This window comes from Cebidichthys violaceus, unplaced genomic scaffold, assembly GCF_023349555.1.
Source record: "Cebidichthys violaceus isolate CVI_PGR_0920_01 unplaced genomic scaffold, fCebVio1.0.p SCAF_32, whole genome shotgun sequence".
Lineage (NCBI taxonomy): Eukaryota > Metazoa > Chordata > Actinopteri > Perciformes > Stichaeidae > Cebidichthys > Cebidichthys violaceus.
Window position 1 is genome coordinate 780,429 of NW_027176506.1, and position 20,577 is coordinate 801,005.

The following is a 20,577-nucleotide window of genomic DNA, read 5'->3' on the forward strand; positions in this document are numbered from 1 at the left end:
GAATGTTGTAGTCCTGATGGACAGGTGGTTCCTTACATGGTAGACCTGTCATCAGAGTGTGAATGTTGTAGTCCTGATGGACAGGTGGTTCCTTACATGGTAGACCTGTCATCAGGGTGAATGTTGTAGTCCTGATGGACAGGTGGTTCCTTACATGGTAGACCTGTCATCAGGGTGTGAATGTTGTAGTCCTGATGGACAGGTGGTTCCTTACATGGTAGACCTGTCATCAGGGTGAATGTTGTAGTCCTGATGGACAGGTGGTTCCTTACATGGTAGACCTGTCATCAGGGTGTGAATGTTGTAGTCGTCATGGACAGGTGGTTCCTTACATGGTAGACCTGTCATCAGTGTGAATGTTGTAGTCCTGATGGACAGGTGGTTCCTTACATGGTAGACCTGTCATCAGGGTGTGAATGTTGTAGTCCTGATGGACAGTTGGTTCTTTACATGGTAGACCTGTCATCAGAGTGTGAATGTTGTAGTCCTGATGGACAGGTGGTACCTTACATGGTAGACAGGTGATACCTTACATGGTAGACAGGTGGTACCTTACATGGTAGACCTGTCATCAGGGTGTGAATGTTGTAGTCCTGATGGACAGGTGGTACCTTACATGGTAGACAGGTGATACCTTACATGGTAGACAGGTGGTACCTTACATGGTAGACCTGTCATCAGGGTGTGAATGTTGTAGTCCTGATGGACAGGTGGTACCTTACATGGTAGACAGTTGGTTCCTTACATGGTAGACCTGTCATCAGAGTGTGAATGTTGTAGTCCTGATGGACAGGTGGTTCCTTACATGGTAGACAGGTGGTACCTTACATGGTAGAACTGTCATCAGGGTGTGAATGTTGTAGTCCTGGTGGACAGGTGGTACCTTACATGGTAGACAGGTGATACCTTACATGGTAGACAGGTGGTACCTTACATGGTAGACCTGTCATCAGTGTGAATGTTGTAGTCCTGATGGACAGGTGGTTCCTTACATGGTAGACCTGTCATCAGGGTGTGAATGTTGTAGTCCTGATGGACAGGTGGTACCTTACATGGTAGACCTGTCATCAGGGTGTGAATGTTGTAGTCCTGATGGACAGGTGGTACCTTACATGGTAGACCTGTCATCAGGGTGTGAATGTTGTAGTCCTGATGGACAGGTGGTTCCTTACATGGTAGACAGGTGGTACCTTACATGGTAGACCTGTCATCATCAGGCTAGGGAATTACAGCTTTATGTCCCAACTTATGAATAGGCCGTCTATGGGCCATGGCAGAAAGTGCCCCCGGAAGGCATGCGTTGGCCATTTGTAGGACATTACATTGTGTCAGTGGGGGCATAAAGGGACGATAGGGCACACGGCGGCCCAGTGGTACTTTTCCTGTGGGGGTCAGTATTGGACCACGTACTGGACTTTTTGGGCCAAATGGGGTGTATACTGTGTTTTGCATACTACTTGAACTGCGAACATAAGAATTGGCAGTAAATACTGCCACAATGGTACATATATGGCTTTCGAGTACTACTGTGATGATTAGCACAAGCAGTACTAGTATTTACTGCCGATTGGGGTCGAAACTGTCTTTCAAGTACAACTACCATTGAATATTAAGGATATTCATTTACGTTTTTGCCGATTGGCTGCCATTAGGACACAAGAGGTCAAAGGTCATGTAGTAACAAGGAAGTACTTGTACATGCTGCCAAATGGGTAGTATTGGGACTTTTCAGCACTATTCCCATTCAAAACATAGGAATGACTTTAACCAAAGGGACAAATGGGTCGAATCATGACTTTTGACCATTACTTTCATGCAAAAATTAGGATTATGATTGCCAAGGGACAAATGGGTCATTTTCTGACTTTTAGCACTACTTTCATGCAAAATATAGGATGGTGCCTTACCAAGGGACAAATGGGTCATTTTTTGACTTTTAAGCACTACTTTCATGCAAAATGTAGGGAAGTGTCAGATTAAGTCCAAAATGGCTAAAATAGTGCATTTTCATCAAAAATTCTATTGGAAGCCATGGTATGATGGGCTGGCTCCTCCCTGCCAGCCCGAAGGGCTGGCCCCTACCAGCCAGCCCAAAGGGCTGGCCCCTCCCTGCCAGCCCAAAGGGCTGGCCCCTACCAGCCAGCCCAAAGGGCTGGCCCCTCCCAGCCAGCCCGAAGGGCTGGCCCCTCCCAGCCAGCCCGAAGGGCTGGCCCTTCCCAGCCAGCCCAAAGGGCTGGCCCCTCTCAGCCCGCAGGACTGGTCCCTGAGATGACTGCCTTTAAGAATCACTTGGTTTTATCTCATTAGCATGTTGCTATAGAAAGTTAGCTTTAGCAAAGGACTACAAACTTGCTATTTTGTGGGCTTATTCAAGTGGTCAAATTGAAGATTCCCTGTAATTTTCATCAATTTTGAACCATATCCTGATGAGTTATGACTGTTTGAATGAGGGACATTTGGCCTATTCTTTCCCATTCATTTTCGGGGAAAGCAAAATTGGACCTCCTGTCCCTCTTCCTAAATAGGCAAAATAAGGTCAAAATGTTCCCATTTTACATAAAAGTGACCCATTTGGGCCTGTCTACAACATACTAAAAAATCAGGTTTCTAAGTTGTTTAGAAAAAAAAGGTGCTTGATTTAGCCCAAAATCTATTATCAAACTTATCCTTTTCAAAACTTGTTTTTTGCTATGTCCCGAGTTTGATCCAGAAATCCAAAACTTGTCTGATTTTTACCGGATTTTTGGCAAAATGAGCTTATTACAGGGCTTGTACAGTACACATGTTGAAAATCTGGGGTCTCTAGGACCAATATTTTGGCTTTTATGCCGTTTTGATCACAAGTCAAATTTCGGCGAGGATAAGGGAATAACGCACCAAATGGCCCATTTGGCCCGTTTTTGAGGACCTTAACCTGCATCAATTTGTACCAAACTTTAGGCATTTAAAGCTGAGATGACCCTCTTTGAATATGAAAAAGATCCGTTACGTTACCTTGTTTAAAAGTACTCGAAAATGAGACCCGAAAGTGGATAAGTGACCATCTGGCATTTGGGACATTTGGGTACAAAGCATGAAAATGAATGGGAAATGGCCGTTTTTGGCCTGGGGAAACCCCAAATTTCCCAGCCCGAAGGTCTGGGACCTCCCTGCCAGCCCGAAGGGCTGGCCCCTCCCAGCCAGCCCAAAGGGCTGGCCCCTGCCAGCCCTTTGGGCTGGCCCTCAGCCCTTTGGGCTGGTTTTCCAGCCAGCCCTTTGGGCTGGCTCCTCCCTGCCAGCCCGAAGGGCTGGCCTGTGACTGCCAGCCCGACGGGCTGCCCCCTCCCGACCCGTAGTCCTCCTTTAAAAAAAATTATTTTCTCCAATCCTTTTCATTTTCATACAGTCGGATCCGGGCTCGGAGGAGATGAGACCAAAAGGGCCAAATGAGAAAAAAAGGGACAATTGGGTTAGGACAATTGGGTATTAATTCTCTCCAATGTTAATGTATGAGAAGTGTCCCTTTTTGGCTCGATAAGGGAAGTTTCCAGAAAAGGGACATTTCTCATACATTAACATTGGAGTAAATTGATACCCAATTGTCCTAACCCAATTGTCCCTTTTGTACCCTTATGACCCTCCCCAAATGGCCTTTTTTGGCCCAACTGTCCCAAGCAATATCTCCGGATTTCTATGGAATATGAATCTGAAATTTGAAAAATAGCCTTGATTTTTGACTCGAAAAGCCAAAATGTTGATTTTGTCTGATTTGGCTGACAAATTTAAAATCTAAACTTTGTCCAATCCGTCCAATTTTCATACCATATGATCTGTACATGGTGGAGATGGTGGCGTTAATTTTTCGGCATCCTAGCCCATTGTATTGATGAGATATTGGCCGGGACAGTAGGGCTATAAGCATAAATCAGAAATGTCAATTTTTCGTCAAAATAAGGGAAGTTGTAAAAAGGGACATTTCTCATACATTTCAATGGGCCCGGATTACCACGAATTGTCCCCCACTTTTGCGGGGCTTCGGAGCTCTTTTTCCGGGTAAAATTAGTGTCAGGAATTTGGAGCACTTTTTTCCCGGTAAAAAAGGGACATTTGCCCCTAAAAGTTTACCGCGAATTGTCTCCGGCCCCTGCGGGGCTTTGGAGCTCTTTTTCCGGGTAGAATGTGGGACAATAGCCCCTCCAGACCTCCGTGAATTTGGAGCACTTTTTTCCGGGTAAAAATCGGGACATTTGGCCCTAAAATGTACCGCGAAATGTCCCCAAACCCTGCGGGGATTTGGAGCCCTTTTTCCGGGTAAAATTCGGGAAAATCGCCCCCCAAACCTCCGTGAATTTGGAGCACATTTGTCCGGGTAAAAGTCGGGACATTTGCCCCTAAACTTTACTGCAAATTGTCCCCAAACCCTGCGGGGTTTTGGAGCACTTTTGTCGGGGTAAAAAAGGGACATTTGCCCCTAAACTGTACCGCGAATTGTCCTCGAACCCTGCGGGGATTTGGAGCACTTTTTCCGGGTAAAATTCGGGCCAATTTGCCCCCAAACCTCCGTGATTTCGGAGCACTTTTTTCGGGTAAAAGCTGGGACAATTGGCCTCAATTTTTTCCCATTCAAATGGATGAGAAATGTCCGTTTTTGGTTGATTTACAAGGGAAACCTTATAAGTCCAAAAAGGGACACTTCTCATCCATTAACATTGGAGTGAATTAATACCCAATTGTCCTAACCGAATTGTCCGTTTTTGACCCAATTGTCCTGTCCCAATTGTCCCTTTTTGGCCCAACTTTCCCAGCCAATATCTCCTCAGCCCGAAGGGCTGGGGAGATATTAAGGACCCTAGCTCGAAGTGCTGGCTAGCCCGAAGGGGCTGGTCTGCTCAATAGGCCGCCTAGCCCAAAGGGCGGGCTAAATTACGGCTTGATAGTCCCAACCCAATTGTCCCTTTTTGACCCAAAATGCCGATTTCGTACAATTTAATGCTGGTCCGAGAAATATTAATTTCAGATCAATAGGATGATCAGTTAAGGAGTTATTGGCGATTTATTAATTGATCCAAATCCCACGGCTCTCGCCCCCGAATTGTCCCTTTTTGACCATTTTGGCCCCCCAAATGTCCGTTTTTGGCCCATTCGTCCTAACCCAATTGTCCCTTTTTGGCCCATTCGTCCAGACCCAATTGTCCCTTTTTGGCCCTGATGGCATCGAGGACTTTTGGGCCAAAAAGGGACAATTGGGTTAGGACAATTGGGCCAATGCAAATGTATGAGAAATGTCCGCGGACACTTCTCATCCATTAACATGGGCCCAAATTAACCTGAATTGTCCCAACCCAATTGTCCCTTTTTGGCCCTGATGGCATCGAGGAATTTTGGGCCAAAAAGGGACAATTGGGATCCGGGGACACTTCTCATCCATTTGAATGGGAAAAAAGTGATACCCAATTGTTCCAACCCAATTGTCCCTTTTTGGCCCAAAATGCCAATATCCTACAATTTCATGCTGATCCAAGAAATATTGATTTCAGATCGATCGGATGCTCAGTTAAGGAGTTATTGATCATTTAAAATAATTTCCAAATCCCTCCAAACGTGCCCCCGAAGTGTCCCTTTTTGGCCCTTTTGGCTCCCCAATTGTCCCTTTTTGTCCCAATTGGCAAAGGACGATTGGCTGCAATTGTGCCATTTGGGGGGGTCAATGGGGCCAAAAAGGGACAATTGGGCCGATAGGCCCCAATTGTCCCTTTTTGTACACGTTGTCCCTCCCCAAATGTCCATTTTTGGCCCAAACGGCAAAACTCACTTGCCCCCTGGTGGACAGTCGCCATAAAGGGACAATTGGGCACACTGTTCCCAAACTTTGGGAATTTATTCCCGAGCCGTCCTGGGACCTACGGGAACCATTTTTTCCCACCTGAAACTAGAGAAAATATGTTGTTTGAACCCGCACTCATCCGATTTTTAGCGGACCTCTAAATGCCCCGTAGGGGACGCCAAAAAAGGTCGGTTTTGGGATATTCGGCCAATATAAATGTATGACAAGTGTCCCGGAGGGCCCTACTAGCGGGTGTGAATGTTGTAGTCCTGATGGACAGGTGGTTCCTTACATGGTAGACCTGTCATCAGGGTGTGAATGTTGTAGTCCTGATGGACAGGTGGTACCTTACATGACAGGTGGTTCCTTACATGGTAGACCTGTCATCAGAGTGTGAATGTTGTAGTCCTGATGGACAGGTGGTACCTTACATGGTAGACAGGTGGTACCTTACATGGTAGACAGGTGGTACCTTACATGGTAGACCTGTCATCAGTGTGAATGTTGTCGTCCTGATGGACAGGTGGTACCTTACATGGTAGACCTGTCATCAGTGTGAATGTTGTAGTCCTGATGGACAGGTGGTTCCTTACATGGTAGACCTGTCATCAGGGTGAATGTTGTAGTCCTGATGGACAGGTGGTACCTGGTCAGTAGTCCTTGTGTGTTTGTAGAATGAGAGTTAATGTAACAATATTCCACTACTATAATATACAGTAAAGTTATATGGTCAGGAGTCATTCTGCTGCATAATAAGTACTTTGACTAATAAGTTAAGTACATTTGACAGCTGATAATACTTTCATAATTTCAATTAAATGACATTTTGAATGCACTACTTTTACTTGTAATTAAATATATTTACATGGTGCTATAGCTACTTTTACTAAAGTAAAGGATCTGCATACATCTTCCGCCACTGTTGGTTTAAATTGAACATGAACTTTTCAAATTACAGCTTTGAGTCAAAAATGAAATGAATGAGATGAAGCTAAATGGCCACTGAGCAGAAAATAGAAGCACCTGTAACACAATGCAATGTGATGCAATTACCTTACAGTAGTCACAGAATTGTAAACTGTGAGGCCACAACTATCCTCCCTCCAATCTCCACCCATCATGTAGAGTTGACACAGCACACAGCTCCAGATATACACCTACTCTAGCCTTCAAACTGTCCTGACACAAAAGCCCTTGACAGGTGTCCTCTTTGCTCGATTGGTGATTCTGTTTTGCACTGAAAGGTGCTTTTTACATGATCTATTTATGTATTTATTATTATGTCCACTCTAATGTAATCCAGACCACCATCTGCAGCCTCAAAAGTCGGCACAGATGCACGTCTGTGTTTACACCTCTGCCAGGATTAACAACCATGAAAAATGTTTGCTGGCAGTGTTCAGTACACTCTATTCAAAACACTTTCAGTTTGTAATTCACACACAATTTGGCCTGTAGCCAAGAAAACTGGGCTATTCTTGATATTTTAAATTATTGCCTTAATTCTGAGGAAAATTTGTAAAAAATAAAATAAAACAAAAAAACGTATTTCCCTCAATTTAATCCAGAATTATGACTTTATTCTGACAATTTTTATTATTTTTTCATCTTTCTCACAGACTAAAACAAATATACCATATCATTCAATGTTTACACTGTCATAATGGTGTACATTTAAAGCACTGTTGACAGTTTGATCTTTTCATGTATTTTAGTTTAAAATTCATACGTTTACTATCAATATTATGTGCAGATGATGATGATGATGATGATGATGATGACGATGATGATGATGATGATGATGACGACGACGACGATGACGATGACGAGGATGGGGCTTATCACAAGGGCTCTGTGTGCTCATATTGTGAATTCTGTGAGGTAGGTCTCAAATGATTTAGAGAAATTTGATGTTGTTATTAAAGCTAAGTCAGAAGACTAGAGACCTTCACAAAATGATGTGACGTGAAATCATAAATTAAAACATAACAATGTGTGGTGATGGGAACTAAATGACTAACTGAAGTTTGTTTCATTACGCATTGAAATAGAAGTAGTACATACGTACATCCAATCCTGTCCTCTAAACATGTCCACTCTGTCCTTTCTAACTCTGCCAACTCCAGATTTCTTCCTAACTATATGTGTCTTTTTACAGCACTGTGACAGCTGTGACAAATGTCCCTGTAAAGAGGGAGACAAATCTGAACACTGCGATGACTGCAAGGTGAGAAAATTCACATTAAGTGACATTTGACTTCTGGTCAGCCCATGCTCTCTCTAACACCAGAGAAAAGGGATCTCTTTATCAACTTTGTTAGTGACGTAAGGTTGTGACGAAAGGCCCTGGTGCTTGATATTATGACCAGCTCCAGTACATGCTATTATGACTAGCAGTGCATGCATTATTACCAGTTTTCTTTGTGTGTAGGACTGTCTCTGTGGTTGTTGGAACGAGCTCTATTCTCTCTGTTAACATCATTGTTGGTCATGAATTCATGTCAGGATTCTGATCATATTGAGCTCTTAGATTGTTTATTATCTGTGACTTCATTTCAGATGTGAGTGGGTACGTTTGATCAAAACATTTATGCTTTGACTCGTAGTGTCACACTGAGACACACTGGTTTAAAACTGAACACATGAGACACACTGGTTTAAACTGAACACATGAGACACACTGGTTTAAAACTGAACACATGAGACACACTGGTTTAAACTGAACACATGAGACACACTGGTTTAAACTCAACACATAAGACACACTGGTTTAAAACTGAACACATGAGACACACTGGTTTAAACTGAACACATGAGACACACTGGTTTAAACTGAACACATGAGACACACTGGTTTAAACTGAACACATGAGACACACTGGTTTAAACTGAACACATGAGACAAACTGGTTTAAACTGAACACATGAGACACACTGGTTTTAAACTGAACACATGAGACATACTGGTTTTAAACTGAACACATGAGACACACTGGTTTTAAACTGAACACATGAGACACACTGGTTTTAAACTGAACACATGAGACACACTGGTTTAAAACTGAACACATGAGACACACTGGTTTAAAACTGAACACATGAGACACACTGGTTTTAAACTGAACACATGAGACACACTGGTTTAAACTGAACAAATGAGACACACTGGTTTTAAACTGAACACATGAGACACACTGGTTTTAAACTGAACACATGAGACACACTGGTTTAAACTGAACACATGAGACACACTGGTTTAAAACTGAACACATGAGACACACTGGTTTAAAACTGAACACATGAGACACACTGGTTTTAAATTGAACACATGAGACACACTGGTTTAAACTGAACAAATGAGACAAACTGGTTTTAAACTGAACACATGAGACACACTGGTTTAAACTGAACACATGAGACACACTGGTTTTAAACTGAGCACATGAGACACACTGGTTTAAACTGAACACATGAGACACACTGGTTTAAACTGAACACATGAGACACACTGGTTTAAACTGAACACATGAGACACACTGGTTTAAACTGAACACATGAGACATACTGGTTTTAAACTGAACACATGAGACATACTGGTTTAAACTGAACACATGAGACACACTGGTTTTAAACTGAACACATGAGACATACTGGTTTTAAACTGAACACATGAGACACACTGGTTTAAAACTGAACACATGAGACACACTGGTTTAAACTGAACAAATGAGACACACTGGTTTTAAACTGAACACATGAGACACACTGGTTTTAAACTGAACACATGAGACACACTGGTTTAAACTGAACACATGAGACACACTGGTTTAAACTGAACACATGAGACACACTGGTTTAAACTGAACACATGAGACACATTGGTTTAAACTGAACACATGAGACACATTGGTTTAAACTGAACACATGAGACACACTGGTTTAAAACTGAACACATGAGACATACTGGTTTAAACTGAACACATGAGACACACTGGTTTAAACTGAACACATGAAACACACTGGTTTAAACTGAACACATGAGACATACTGGTTTTAAACTGAACACATGAGACATACTGGTTTAAACTGAACACATGAGACACACTGGTTTTAAACTGAACACATGAGACATACTGGTTTTAAACTGAACACATGAGACACACTGGTTTAAAACTGAACACATGAGACACACTGGTTTAAACTGAACAAATGAGACACACTGGTTTTAAACTGAACACATGAGACACACTGGTTTTAAACTGAACACATGAGACACACTGGTTTAAACTGAACACATGAGACACACTGGTTTAAACTGAACACATGAGACACACTGGTTTAAACTGAACACATGAGACACATTGGTTTAAACTGAACACATGAGACACATTGGTTTAAACTGAACACATGAGACACACTGGTTTAAAACTGAACACATGAGACATACTGGTTTAAACTGAACACATGAGACATACTGGTTTAAAACTGAACACATGAGACACACTGGTTTAAACTGAACACATGAGACACACTGGTTTTAAACTGAACACATGAGACATACTGGTTTTAAACTGAACACATGAGACATACTGGTTTTAAACTGAACACATGAGACACACTGGTTTTAAACTGAACACATGAGACATACTGGTTTTAAACTGAACACCTGAGACACACTGGTTTAAACTGAACACATGAGACACACTGGTTTAAAACTGAACACATGAGACACACTGGTTTAAAACTGAACACATGAGACACACTGGTTTTAAACTGAACACATGAGACACACTGGTTTAAACTGAACAAATGAGACACACTGGTTTAAACTGAACAAATGAGACACACTGGTTTAAACTGAACACATGAGACACACTGGTTTTAAACTGAACACATGAGACACACTGGTTTAAACTGAACACATGAGACACACTGGTTTAAACTGAACACATGAGACATACTGGTTTAAAACTGAACACATGAGACACACTGGTTTAAAACTGAACAAATGAGACACACTGGTTTACACTGAACACATGAGACACACTGGTTTTAAACTGAACACATGAGACACACTGGTTTAAACTGAACACATGAGACACACTGGTTTAAACTGAACACATGAGACACACTGGTTTTGAACTGAACACATGAGACACACTGGTTTAAACTGAACACATGAGACACACTGGTTTAAACTGAACACATGAGACATACTGGTTTTAAACTGAACACATGAGACATACTGGTTTAAACTGAACACATGAGACACACTGGTTTTAAACTGAACACATGAGACATACTGGTTTTAAACTGAACACATGAGACACACTGGTTTAAACTGAACACATGAGACACACTGGTTTAAAACTGAACACATGAGACACACTGGTTTAAAACTGAACACATGAGACACACTGGTTTTAAACTGAACACATGAGACACACTGGTTTAAACTGAACACATGAGACACACTGGTTTTAAACTGAACACATGAGACATACTGGTTTTAAACTGAACACATGAGACACACTGGTTTAAACTGAACACATGAGACACACTGGTTTAAAACTGAACACATGAGACACACTGGTTTAAAACTGAACACATGAGACACACTGGTTTTAAACTGAACACATGAGACACACTGGTTTAAACTGAACAAATGAGACACACTGGTTTAAACTGAACAAATGAGACACACTGGTTTAAACTGAACACATGAGACACACTGGTTTTAAACTGAACACATGAGACACACTGGTTTAAACTGAACACATGAGACACACTGGTTTAAACTGAACACATGAGACATACTGGTTTAAAACTGAACACATGAGACACACTGGTTTAAAACTGAACACATGAGACACACTGGTTTACACTGAACACATGAGACATACTGGTTTTAAACTGAACACATGAGACACACTGGTTTAAACTGAACACATGAGACACACTGGTTTAAACTGAACACATGAGACACACTGGTTTTGAACTGAACACATGAGACACACTGGTTTAAAACTGAACACATGAGACACACTGGTTTACACTGAACACATGAGACATACTGGTTTTAAACTGAACACATGAGACACACTGGTTTAAACTGAACACATGAGACACACTGGTTTAAACTGAACACATGAGACACACTGGTTTTGAACTGAACACATGAGACACACTGGTTTAAACTGAACACATGAGACACACTGGTTTAAACTGAACACATGAGACAAACTGGTTTAAACTGAACACATGAGACACACTGGTTTTAAACTGAACACATGAGACATACTGGTTTTAAACTGAACACATGAGACATACTGGTTTTAAACTGAACACATGAGACACACTGGTTTTAAACTGAACACATGAGACATACTGGTTTTAAACTGAACACTTGAGACACACTGGTTTAAACTGAACACATGAGACACACTGGTTTAAAACTGAACACATGAGACACACTGGTTTAAAACTGAACACATGAGACACACTGGTTTTAAACTGAACACATGAGACACACTGGTTTAAACTGAACAAATGAGACACACTGGTTTTAAACTGAACACATGAGACACACTGGTTTTAAACTGAACACATGAGACACACTGGTTTAAACTGAACACATGAGACACACTGGTTTAAACTGAACACATGAGACACATTGGTTTAAACTGAACACATGAGACACACTGGTTTAAAACTGAACACATGAGACATACTGATTTTAAACTGAACACATGAGACATACTGGTTTAAACTGAACACATGAGACATACTGGTTTAAAACTGAACACATGAGACACACTGGTTTAAACTGAACACATGAGACACACTGGTTTTAAACTGAACACATGAGACACACTGGTTTAAACTGAACACATGAGACACACTGGTTTAAACTGAACACATGAGACACACTGGTTTTGAACTGAACACATGAGACACACTGGTTTAAACTGAACACATGAGACACACTGGTTTAAACTGAACACATGAGACATACTGGTTTTAAACTGAACACATGAGACATACTGGTTTTAAACTGAACACCTGAGACACACTGGTTTAAACTGAACACATGAGACACACTGGTTTAAAACTGAACACATGAGACACACTGGTTTAAAACTGAACACATGAGACACACTGGTTTTAAACTGAACACATGAGACACACTGGTTTAAACTGAACAAATGAGACACACTGGTTTAAACTGAACAAATGAGACACACTGGTTTAAACTGAACACATGAGACACACTGGTTTAAACTGAACACATGAGACACACTGGTTTTGAACTGAACACATGAGACACACTGGTTTTAAACTGAACACATGAGACACACTGGTTTAAACTGAACAAATGAGACACACTGGTTTAAACTGAACAAATGAGACACACTGGTTTAAACTGAACACATGAGACACACTGGTTTAAAACTGAACACATGAGACACACTGGTTTAAAACTGAACACATGAGACACACTGGTTTTAAACTGAACACATGAGACACACTGGTTTAAACTGAACAAATGAGACACACTGGTTTAAACTGAACAAATGAGACACACTGGTTTAAACTGAACACATGAGACACACTGGTTTAAACTGAACACATGAGACACACTGGTTTAAACTGAACACATGAGACACACTGGTTTAAACTGAACACATGAGACATACTGGTTTAAAACTGAACACATGAGACACACTGGTTTAAAACTGAACAAATGAGACACACTGGTTTACACTGAACACATGAGACACACTGGTTTTAAACTGAACACATGAGACACACTGGTTTAAACTGAACACATGAGACACACTGGTTTAAACTGAACACATGAGACACACTGGTTTTGAACTGAACACATGAGACACACTGGTTTAAACTGAACACATGAGACACACTGGTTTAAACTGAACACATGAGACATACTGGTTTTAAACTGAACACATGAGACATACTGGTTTAAACTGAACACATGAGACACACTGGTTTTAAACTGAACACATGAGACATACTGGTTTTAAACTGAACACATGAGACACACTGGTTTAAACTGAACACATGAGACACACTGGTTTAAAACTGAACACATGAGACACACTGGTTTAAAACTGAACACATGAGACACACTGGTTTTAAACTGAACACATGAGACACACTGGTTTAAACTGAACACATGAGACACACTGGTTTTAAACTGAACACATGAGACATACTGGTTTTAAACTGAACACATGAGACACACTGGTTTAAACTGAACACATGAGACACACTGGTTTAAAACTGAACACATGAGACACACTGGTTTAAAACTGAACACATGAGACACACTGGTTTTAAACTGAACACATGAGACACACTGGTTTAAACTGAACAAATGAGACACACTGGTTTAAACTGAACAAATGAGACACACTGGTTTAAACTGAACACATGAGACACACTGGTTTTAAACTGAACACATGAGACACACTGGTTTAAACTGAACACATGAGACACACTGGTTTAAACTGAACACATGAGACATACTGGTTTAAAACTGAACACATGAGACACACTGGTTTAAAACTGAACACATGAGACACACTGGTTTACACTGAACACATGAGACATACTGGTTTTAAACTGAACACATGAGACACACTGGTTTAAACTGAACACATGAGACACACTGGTTTAAACTGAACACATGAGACACACTGGTTTTGAACTGAACACATGAGACACACTGGTTTAAAACTGAACACATGAGACACACTGGTTTACACTGAACACATGAGACATACTGGTTTTAAACTGAACACATGAGACACACTGGTTTAAACTGAACACATGAGACACACTGGTTTAAACTGAACACATGAGACACACTGGTTTTGAACTGAACACATGAGACACACTGGTTTAAACTGAACACATGAGACACACTGGTTTAAACTGAACACATGAGACAAACTGGTTTAAACTGAACACATGAGACACACTGGTTTTAAACTGAACACATGAGACATACTGGTTTTAAACTGAACACATGAGACATACTGGTTTTAAACTGAACACATGAGACACACTGGTTTTAAACTGAACACATGAGACATACTGGTTTTAAACTGAACACTTGAGACACACTGGTTTAAACTGAACACATGAGACACACTGGTTTAAAACTGAACACATGAGACACACTGGTTTAAAACTGAACACATGAGACACACTGGTTTTAAACTGAACACATGAGACACACTGGTTTAAACTGAACAAATGAGACACACTGGTTTTAAACTGAACACATGAGACACACTGGTTTTAAACTGAACACATGAGACACACTGGTTTAAACTGAACACATGAGACACACTGGTTTAAACTGAACACATGAGACACATTGGTTTAAACTGAACACATGAGACACACTGGTTTAAAACTGAACACATGAGACATACTGATTTTAAACTGAACACATGAGACATACTGGTTTAAACTGAACACATGAGACATACTGGTTTAAAACTGAACACATGAGACACACTGGTTTAAACTGAACACATGAGACACACTGGTTTTAAACTGAACACATGAGACACACTGGTTTAAACTGAACACATGAGACACACTGGTTTAAACTGAACACATGAGACACACTGGTTTTGAACTGAACACATGAGACACACTGGTTTAAACTGAACACATGAGACACACTGGTTTAAACTGAACACATGAGACATACTGGTTTTAAACTGAACACATGAGACATACTGGTTTAAACTGAACACATGAGACACACTGGTTTTAAACTGAACACATGAGACATACTGGTTTAAAACTGAACACATGAGACACACTGGTTTAAACTGAACACATGAGACACACTGGTTTAAAACTGAACACATGAGACACACTGGTTTAAAACTGAACACATGAGACACACTGGTTTTAAATTGAACACATGAGACACACTGGTTTAAACTGAACAAATGAGACACACTGGTTTTAAACTGAACACATGAGACACACTGGTTTAAACTGAACACATGAGACACACTGGTTTAAACTGAACACATGAGACACACTGGTTTAAACTGAACACATGAGACACACTGGTTTAAACTGAACACATGAGACACACTGGTTTAAACTGAACACATGAGACACACTGGTTTAAACTGAACACATGAGACATACTGGTTTTAAACTGAACACATGAGACATACTGGTTTAAACTGAACACATGAGACACACTGGTTTTAAACTGAACACATGAGACATACTGGTTTAAAACTGAACACATGAGACACACTGGTTTAAACTGAACACATGAGACACACTGGTTTAAACTGAACAAATGAGACAACTTGGTTTAAACTGAACAAATGAGACACACTGGTGTAAACTGAACACATGAGACACACTGGTTTTAAACTGAACACATGAGACATACTGGTTTAAAACTGAACACATGAGACACACTGGTTTACACTGAACACATGAGACATACTGGTTTTAAACTGAACACATGAGACACACTGGTTTAAACTGAACACATGAGACACACTGGTTTAAACTGAATACCTGAGACACACTGGTTTTAAACTGAACACATGAGACACACTGGTTTAAACTGAACACATGAGACACACTGGTTTAAACTGAACACATGAGACATACTGGTTTTAAACTGAACACATGAGACACACTGGTTTAAAACTGAACACATGAGACACACTGGTTTAAACTGAACACATGAGACACACTGGTTTAAACTGAACAAATGAGACACACTGGTTTTAAACTGAACACATGAGACACACTGGTTTTAAACTGAACAAATGAGACACACTGGTTTTAAACTGAACACATGAGACACACTGGTTTAAACTGAACACATGAGACACACTGGTTTAAACTGAACACATGAGACACACTGGTTTAAACTGAACACATGAGACACACTGGTTTAAACTGAACACATGAGACACACTGGTTTAAACTGAACACATGAGACACACTGGTTTTAAACTGAACACATGAGACACACTGGTTTAAACTGAACACATGAGACACACTGGTTTAAACTGAACACATGAGACATACTGGTTTTAAACTGAACACATGAGACACACTGGTTTAAACTGAACACATGAGACACACTGGTTTAAACTGAACACATGAGACATACTGGTTTTAAACTGAACACATGAGACACACTGGTTTAAAACTGAACACATGAGACACACTGGTTTTAAACTGAACACATGAGACACACTGGTTTAAACTGAACACATGAGACACACTGGTTTTGAACTGAACACATGAGACACACTGGTTTAAACTGAACACATGAGACACACTGGTTTAAACTGAACACATGAGACATACTGGTTTTAAACTGAACACATGAGACATACTGGTTTAAACTGAACACATGAGACACACTGGTTTAAACTGAACACATGAGACATACTGGTTTTAAACTGAACACATGAGACACACTGGTTTAAACTGAACACATGAGACACACTGGTTTAAAACTGAACACATGAGACACACTGGTTTAAAACTGAACACATGAGACACACTGGTTTTAAACTGAACACATGAGACACACTGGTTTAAACTGAACACATGAGACACACTGGTTTTAACTGAACACATGAGACATACTGGTTTTAAACTGAACACATGAGACACACTGGTTTAAACTGAACACATGAGACACACTGGTTTAAAACTGAACACATGAGACACACTGGTTTAAAACTGAACACATGAGACACACTGGTTTTAAACTGAACACATGAGACACACTGGTTTAAACTGAACAAATGAGACACACTGGTTTAAACTGAACAAATGAGACACACTGGTTTAAACTGAACACATGAGACACACTGGTTTTAAACTGAACACATGAGACACACTGGTTTAAACTGAACACATGAGACACACTGGTTTAAACTGAACACATGAGACATACTGGTTTTAAACTGAACACATGAGACACACTGGTTTAAAACTGAACACATGAGACACACTGGTTTACACTGAACACATGAGACATACTGGTTTTAAACTGAACACATGAGACACACTGGTTTAAACTGAACACATGAGACACACTGGTTTAAACTGAACACATGAGACACACTGGTTTTGAACTGAACACATGAGACACACTGGTTTAAACTGAACACATGAGACACACTGGTTTACACTGAACACATGAGACATACTGGTTTTAAACTGAACACATGAGACACACTGGTTTAAACTGAACACATGAGACACACTGGTTTAAACTGAACACATGAGACACACTGGTTTTGAACTGAACACATGAGACACACTGGTTTAAACTGAACACATGAGACACACTGGTTTAAACTGAACACATGAGACAAACTGGTTTAAACTGAACACATGAGACACACTGGTTTTAAACTGAACACATGAGACATACTGGTTTTAAACTGAACACATGAGACATACTGGTTTTAAACTGAACACATGAGACACACTGGTTTTAAACTGAACACATGAGACATACTGGTTTTAAACTGAACACTTGAGACACACTGGTTTAAACTGAACACATGAGACACACTGGTTTAAAACTGAACACATGAGACACACTGGTTTAAAACTGAACACATGAGACACACTGGTTTTAACTGAACACATGAGACACACTGGTTTAAACTGAACAAATGAGACACACTGGTTTTAAACTGAACACATGAGACACACTGGTTTTAAACTGAACACATGAGACACACTGGTTTAAACTGAACACATGAGACACACTGGTTTAAACTGAACACATGAGACACATTGGTTTAAACTGAACACATGAGACACACTGGTTTAAAACTGAACACATGAGACATACTGATTTTAAACTGAACACATGAGACATACTGGTTTAAACTGAACACATGAGACATACTGGTTTAAAACTGAACACATGAGACACACTGGTTTAAACTGAACACATGAGACACACTGGTTTTAAACTGAACACATGAGACACACTGGTTTAAACTGAACACATGAGACACACTGGTTTAAACTGAACACATGAGACACACTGGTTTTGAACTGAACACATGAGACACACTGGTTTTAAACTGAACACATGAGACACACTGGTTTAAACTGAACACATGAGACATACTGGTTTTAAACTGAACACATGAGACATACTGGTTTTAAACTGAACACCTGAGACACACTGGTTTAAACTGAACACATGAGACACACTGGTTTAAAACTGAACACATGAGACACACTGGTTTAAAACTGAACACATGAGACACACTGGTTTTAAACTGAACACATGAGACACACTGGTTTAAACTGAACAAATGAGACACACTGGTTTAAACTGAACAAATGAGACACACTGGTTTAAACTGAACACATGAGACACACTGGTTTTAAACTGAACACATGAGACACACTGGTTTAAACTGAACACATGAGACACACTGGTTTAAACTGAACACATGAGACATACTGGTTTAAAACTGAACACATGAGACACACTGGTTTAAAACTGAACAAATGAGACACACTGGTTTACACTGAACACATGAGACACACTGGTTTTAAACTGAACACATGAGACACACTGGTTTAAACTGAACACATGAGACACACTGGTTTAAACTGAACACATGAGACACACTGGTTTTGAACTGAACACATGAGACACACTGGTTTAAACTGAACACATGAGACACACTGGTTTAAACTGAACACATGAGACATACTGGTTTTAAACTGAACACATGAGACATACTGGTTTAAACTGAACACATGAGACACACTGGTTTTAAACTGAACACATGAGACATACTGGTTTTAAACTGAACACATGAGACACACTGGTTTAAACTGAACACATGAGACACACTGGTTTAAAACTGAACACATGAGACACACTGGTTTAAAACTGAACACATGAGACACACTGGTTTTAAACTGAACACATGAGACACACTGGTTTAAACTGAACACATGAGACACACTGGTTTTAAACTGAACACATGAGACATACTGGTTTTAAACTGAACACATGAGACACACTGGTTTAAACTGAACACATGAGACACACTGGTTTAAAACTGAACACATGAGACACACTGGTTTAAAACTGAACACATGAGACACACTGGTTTTAAACTGAACACATGAGACACACTGGTTTAAACTGAACAAATGAGACACACTGGTTTAAACTGAACAAATGAGACACACTGGTTTAAACTGAACACATGAGACACACTGGTTTTAAACTGAACACATGAGACACACTGGTTTAAACTGAACACATGAGACACACTGGTTTAAACTGAACACATGAGACATACTGGTTTAAAACTGAACACATGAGACACACTGGTTTAAAACTGAACACATGAGACACACTGGTTTACACTGAACACATGAGACATACTGGTTTTAAACTGAACACATGAGACACACTGGTTTAAACTGAACACATGAGACACACTGGTTTAAACTGAACACATGAGACACACTGGTTTTGAACTGAACACATGAGACACACTGGTTTAAAACTGAACACATGAGACACACTGGTTTACACTGAACACATGAGACATACTGGTTTTAAACTGAACACATGAGACACACTGGTTTAAACTGAACACATGAGACACACTGGTTTAAACTGAACACATGAGACACACTGGTTTTGAACTGAACACATGAGACACACTGGTTTAAAC

At 40.3% G+C, this 20,577-nt stretch overlaps 1 protein-coding gene across 1 annotated transcript in view; it reads left to right on the forward strand.

Moving 5' to 3' along the window:
• LOC137882480 (sarcoplasmic reticulum histidine-rich calcium-binding protein) overlaps positions 1-20,577 on the forward strand; it is a 29,305-nt gene that overhangs the window by 3,838 nt on the left and 4,890 nt on the right. The window contains exons 2-3 of the mRNA XM_068724814.1: positions 7,557-7,684; positions 7,962-8,030. Coding sequence (XP_068580915.1) covers positions 7,557-7,684; positions 7,962-8,030 — 197 coding nt within the window. The remainder of the gene's footprint in view (positions 1-7,556; positions 7,685-7,961; positions 8,031-20,577) is intronic.